This window comes from Lolium perenne, chromosome 1 (genome assembly GCF_019359855.2).
Source record: "Lolium perenne isolate Kyuss_39 chromosome 1, Kyuss_2.0, whole genome shotgun sequence".
In the NCBI taxonomy this organism is placed as follows: Eukaryota; Viridiplantae; Streptophyta; class Magnoliopsida; order Poales; family Poaceae; genus Lolium; species Lolium perenne.
Window position 1 is genome coordinate 207,477,002 of NC_067244.2, and position 6,370 is coordinate 207,483,371.

The window sequence follows — 6,370 nt, forward strand, 5'->3', positions numbered from 1 at the left end:
AGAACTTGTTGAATCTGCTGATTCTCTGTACTGCCATGTTAACATTAGTACAGAGCTTCACCAAATTTTTTCTGAGCTCTTCGATTTTTTCCGCGTTGTGTTATTTGCCATCTGCAAACCTGTTCCCTTTTTTAATGACTTATTATTCAGATAGTGTGGTAACTGCTGGCGAAGTGCGAAGAACAGTACCACTGAATCTTGCAAGGGAAACTGGAGTACCATGGTGGAGGATATTCAGAACTCGCTCAATTTACTGTCATTGCGGTGTGCAATTCGCCAAGTTACGCAGTGAGATTTCTCTATGGTTTTTTTTTTGTTCTTGGCTGAAATGTGTGCAGCCAACACTTGCAGAAACATGTCGACCTTGTTAACATGGTAATTATGAGTTTTCTGTGTCCCACTACTTAACAGGAGGGGGAGAATCAGAACGCGGATGATTACATGGAAAACAGCCAACACTTGCAGAAACATGTCGACCTAGTTAAAATGGTAATGCTGAGTTTACCAATAAATTTATCATTTTACAAATAATGCGGCAGGAATCATGGTAGTGCTTCGTTTAGAATTCTTGGTCACGCATGGAAATGACCTCCTTTTGAGCTTCTATTTCTAGAGAAGCTAGCTTTTGAAAAAAAAAGTGGGAAGAATCTGTGGTGGTGAGAAGCTCATAGAAGCCAGTTATTATGGACTTCTGCTGTTGTGGACCGCGAAGCTGTCTTAGAAACCAAAAGAAGACCTCCTAACCCATCTCCGGCCCTTCCATGCGAGTTGGTTCTTTGTAGACCCCTGATGTTGTTGGACAGGTCAAGGCGGGTGGACGGCGGACATATTCAGTCATACGCACGAAGGCGAACTTTGATTTCAAGGACCGAGACTACTCAAATATGCTACTCCCTCCATTTTCATAATTTTGGTCGTAGATTCAGATAATACACCTAAATATGCGACATGAACTATGGAATGGAAAGAAGAGAATAGCATAAAATGGGACCGGCCTCGAGCATGACAAGTCCACCCGGTTGCCTAACTTTTATTATGTCTTAAGTTTTTTTTCTTTTCGAGGGATTGTTATGTATGTATGTAATTACTCGTCCAATGGTAGATAACTGCCCCTCTTCCAACTCAATCGGACACAAAAGTTAGTAAGAGCATCTCAGTCGCGTCCCCTCAAACGGGGCATCAAAGGGTTATTGACCACTCCAGATAAAAAGTCGCTCGCAGTCATGGCCCTCAAATTGATTTTCCGTCTAGTGTGGCCCAATAGCCTGTTCATCGTCGCTAGGCCGTCCCAGACATAGGAGGTTGGTTGCCTCCTCATGGCAGCCAAGCGTTAGAGGATTCTCAAGCTCAATGCCCACCTGTGAAGAGGCCGCTGCCCACCAAGCAGCGCGGGTCGCCCATAATGAGGAGTTCTGCCTAATGCAGGCGATGTTGATGGGCTAGTGTTGGGGAAACTCTGCCCTCACAAGTAGCGCTCAAGCACCGGCAACTGCGCAAAGCAATACGTGTGGGTATCGAGCGGCGGGCATGGGCACAACAAGCAAGGGAAAGAACTACGGCGAGGCTGCCCCGCCGCGGTCCCTGACTAGTGGCGAGTAGGCTAGGGTCTAATTTATATTTAGTCATTTTTCATTCAACTTTGAAGTACATAACAAAATTTGAATAAAGATTTTAATTTATTTCGAATTTGAGCACTTTTTTTTTTGAGAAAGCATATAGCTTTATTACGAAACGTTTTAGGCTAAATCGCCCATTACAGCATCACCAGCACACTCAGGCACCTCATTCTCCCAAGATAAAGAGGAGTCTACATCACACTTAGCCCCTACTTGTGCTAGAACATGAGCTACTTTATTCGTAGAACGTTTACTGAACCTTATAGAACAAGATGAAAACCACAAGCGACTCTGAACCTTAAGGTCTTCAATGATCGGTGCTTCGCTGGAGAAGTCCGCCTTTCTGCTGAATTTGAGCACTTTTGGAGAAGTCATTTGGAGGACGCCAGGGGCAACGCCCCCCCCCCCCCCCCCCCCCCCAAAATGTTAACCTGCGCTGGTGCCCTCATTTGGTCATGACGCCGTTTGAGGGGCGTGATTGGGATGCTCTAACAGGCCTCTCCGTCAGCCATTTTGTGAGCATGTTTTGTCCGACCAGGCCTATGATAATCAACGAATTATTGATCTTACAGTCAAGTGGGGCCCAAGATGTTCATATGGGTGGAAATAAAACTCGAAACTTGTGAGTTTAACGAGTACTCAAAAACTTAGCTCGACTCAACTCGAACTCAGACACTAAGTACCCGGGCCAACTTGATATTTTTTGCTTGAAATTAAGTAAACAAGTTTAATAAGTCAAGTTGCAAGTACTCGGTAAGCTCGTTAATATCCTTATGCTAATATAGAAGCTCATACATTGGTCAACACAAATGAAAATCAAGACTAATAGACTGAAGGTATATGATGAAGCATCCTTCTTGTAGTTTCATTCCATCGTAAATTTAATATGCTATTCAGTTTTTTTATGAGCTTATCAAGCCAACTCAAGTATTTACCGAGTTAAGCCAAGCTGGGGTTTCGAGATCGTTATATTAATGACTTGAGTAGACCAAGTATTTGTAAGTTGAGTTGATATCCATGTCACACTGTGTTGAAGATGCAGAATGGGCATTGTATACTGACCTAGAAGAGTAGCTCCCACCCATCATTTTTTTGAACACAGGGCGGTCCCATAGGGACCTAGAAGCTCTCATTAAGCAGTGGGAGATACAAGTACATGAAGGACCAAAAGAGAAAGGAAAATACAAGCATGTCGCGATTTTTTGCACAACAGACCCTGGATGGAAAACTAAAAAAGCCATCGGGTCCAGCTCCACCTTCACCACCGCATCGCTGAGCAGTCAAGTGCAACGCCGCCGGGGATGGAACCACCTGGGGCGAGGCGCTGGGAGCCAACTGCACTGGGGTTGAGGGGCCTCCTTCTTAGCCTGGAGGCCTGGAGGTTGATTTTCTCCTTCAATCGTCAACCGGAGAGAACCGATGTCGACGAAGAGGGTTGGAGCGGCCGCCTTCGGCATCTTGGACGGCAGCTGCGGAAGAGCTGCCGTGGATTCTCTCCTGGGAGCAGCTTCAAAGCTCCCATGCCGCAGATCCCACCACTAACAAAACGGAAAGTGAAGACCTCTTCCCCCCTCACCACCATGGGAGGAGAACTTCAACGGCCGACCGCCAGCAGCAGTTCCGCCAAGGACACCAACATTATTGATGGAGGCGACTGCAGCTCCTCTTGTCACCGCATCTCTCCGTCCATCGGAGCGCTGTGGCAAGCAGCAGGAGCACCAGCCGGCACCGAGTCCGGCCGGAGGACCCATGTCATCCTAGTGGCAGAACGCCAACAACCAGCATGACACCGAGACAACCAAAACCTACTTTTATTGAGCCTACTATCTACAGCCCTAGATCCGACGCCCTTCCTTGTCCATCCCCAGCCAGCTACTCCAGCAAGAAGGACGTCTGATTGGCCCGGCCTGCGGAGCCGACTCTCAAAGCGGTGAGAGAGAGAGGAGAGCTTTCAAGAGAGGTGGGAAAAGTCATGTCTTTACCGTGCTTCCTTTCCAAGAGCTCCCTACTCCCATCACCATCATGGTTCCACAACAAAGACCATTCAGCCTCATCACGAATTTTGTCAATCGGCTGAGGTTTTCCAAGATACGAGTCTATATTGAATTTTACGAAAGTGTAACTCTCGTTAACTAAACCCTCATCCTCAACCGAGAAAACCATGGGCTTTATCACTTCACCGTAGCATGATCCCCACTATGTGTGTTGGGTCATTCGAGTGTTGATTCAGGACAAGTTCGTGCAAGAGAGAGCAGTTGCAGGTCATTCACTTCTAGGAAGCTAATGATCCAGTTTTATGAGCATGTTGCCTAGGGTTGAATTTGCACAAGCGCTAAAGAATAAATTTCTGAGCCAGTACTAGGTCGTACTGGGAATCCATGTGAATAAATTGCTTCATTTCAAACTTAACGCATGAAATCAAAGATTGAGGAAATATTAAGCTCCCCACAATGAGCTTTACCTAGCAACATATCATCAAGAAGTACGCCAAGAAATAAGGTGACAAAACACACATTGCAAATTAGATCAAAATCTCACAAGACAGGTGGTTCAACATAGCATAATGTTTTGCTGGCAAGATAATGGTTTCAAGTCTAGGCAGGTTCTACATGTAGTAAAAACTAGACACCAGAACAGAAGATTGCCATCAACTTCATGATCTCGGGATACTCTATTTCTTCTTGGTCTCTGTTCCAGCAGATCTGTGGATAATAACAGATATATGGTTTAGAAATGGAAAACATGAATAATTTAGAATAACTGGAACAGGGTACAGGCTTTAACAGTCAATACAGACTTCTCTAGGCAAACATCAGTTTGAAATAGACAAGAAAGCATATTTATTATAAGATTAAGTAACGCTGATGCAGGAAACATTTTTAAGACAGTGAGGGTTTTCCATTATTCAATATTCACAACAACATCTGCAAACACACCTTGACAAACCTAACATGTTTCAAGTTTCACATAATACAGTTTCAGGATGCCATACTGAAGCACACTATTTGAACTCTAACTAAATAATGCTTTTAGCGGTGATGTGAAAACTAAGTAAATAGCAAATTTAAAGTGGACACTACTTTGTGTGAAACAATTACAGTAAACAAACGCACTATAATAGTAACTTCTTGAAACAGAAATGAACTGAAGGAAATGTAGCCAAACTTAGAGAGGCTCACCTCATCTTCCTGAGGACACTGGACATCTCCTCTCTCTTCTTCTTTGCCCTCTTGTGGGTTCCGAGCTTTCGTTTGGCCACCTTCAGAGCACGCTTGTCCTTGCCGACCTTGAGAAGCTCAGTGATGCGCTTCTCATAAGGAGCAAATCCAGCAACCTCCCTGATCAAGTTCCTGACGAAGTGCACCCTCTTGGTACCTTTCTGCAATTCAACAAGGGCAAATGGTCAGACAACGACAATGGCAGAACTGAAACAAAAGACTGTTTATTACTAAAGACAGTATCAAAATTATGATATCTGGTGTATAGGCTTGATACTAAAGAGACAATTATAGGATGAGAAAATATAAGCCTTCAGCAACCACAACAAGCAGGGAAGCTTGTGAAATTTGATTTCATCTTGCATACAACTAGAAGTGCCTTATATTCAACAACGACAAACAAAATCTTGGTAACAAATGCACAAATGCAACTGATAAACAAACACCAAAATATGGTGCCGACGGGAATGCAAAATATCTTCAACCAACATCTTAACAAACTAATGCTGCCACTTGTAATCATACTGAAACCGAGCTAGTCAAGTAGCTTTGATGAATTACTATGTGCAAGATAATTAAATACGCCAGAAAGTAACAGTAAACGCAAAGATCAAGGATACTTCATATAGAAATGGTGACATGTTGTCAGATCCAACGATACTAGCAACGAGCCATGATCTAACTAAGACTCGTTGTTGCTCCGCATAAACAACTAGTTACCAAAGCAAAGCTACCGGCGCATAATCTACCAACAAGCGACCGAGCCTACCGTAACAAATCCACACAGATCAACAAAATAGCTAGATATATCCGGGAGCGGGAGCACAAGATCCTTACCCCCTTGCGGTCGGACGGACGCGGCGGCAGCTCGCGCTTGGTGACGACGTGGCCCTTGTTGATGCCCACGAATAGGCCGGACTTCGGCTGCGTCGGCGCCATGGGCGAACCTTTCCTGCTCGAACAAGCAGCAGCAACCAGCGTTAGCGACGGGGAGAGGAGAGGCGAGGAGCAGAGACGGCGAGGGTTTTGGATCCGCGGCGGCGGCGGCGCATGGGAGGGGCTTACCTTTACCTGGGAGAAGTGAAGCGGCTGCGTCTAAGGAGAAACCCTAGGGCGACGAGTGGATTTATATAGGCCGAGCCGATGCGTCGTCGCGGCTGGTACAGGTGGGCCGGGTCAGGAGTAAGATGGGCCTTTTGGGGTTTGCCGCTCTATTCTGTTTACTCAGGCCGGATGATTCGGTAACTCTTAGATGGGCTTTTATTTCCTTTTTGGGGCCGGACTGATTTGTGGACTTGGGTCGTTTGCATGGGCTGCGAGGACGGCTCGCCGGTGCCAGGCGCCTGCGATTGTGCAGTTTATTACCGTTTACGCTTAATAATCGTGGTACTAGGTGGTCTCAGACTCTCAGTGAAACTTATGCCTTTTGTGCCTACAATACTTGGGTCTTCCTGCGAGGCTTGTGGGAGTGGACAGAAGTGATAACTTTGTTCATCTTATTGAGAGAATAATTCAGCGTATTAATGGATGGAAAGA

At 45.5% G+C, this 6,370-nt stretch overlaps 1 protein-coding gene across 2 annotated transcripts; it reads right to left on the reverse strand.

Moving 5' to 3' along the window:
• Positions 1–4,111: 4,111 nt before the first annotated feature.
• Positions 4,112–5,985, reverse strand: LOC127321825 (large ribosomal subunit protein eL36x). Of its 2 annotated transcripts, none has more exons than XM_051350797.2 (4): positions 5,900–5,985; positions 5,672–5,786; positions 4,796–4,995; positions 4,112–4,318 (listed from the first exon to the last, which is right to left on the reverse strand). In XM_051350797.2, exons 2-4 carry the CDS (start codon positions 5,771–5,773, stop codon positions 4,288–4,290), a joined length of 333 nt encoding a protein of 110 aa, XP_051206757.1. In that variant the 5' UTR covers positions 5,774–5,786; positions 5,900–5,985; the 3' UTR covers positions 4,112–4,287. The 2 variants fall into 2 exon arrangements, with proteins under 2 accessions (XP_051206757.1, XP_051206763.1); XM_051350803.1 differs by having other exon boundaries at positions 5,906–5,929.
• Between the last annotated feature and the right edge of the window lie 385 nt (positions 5,986–6,370).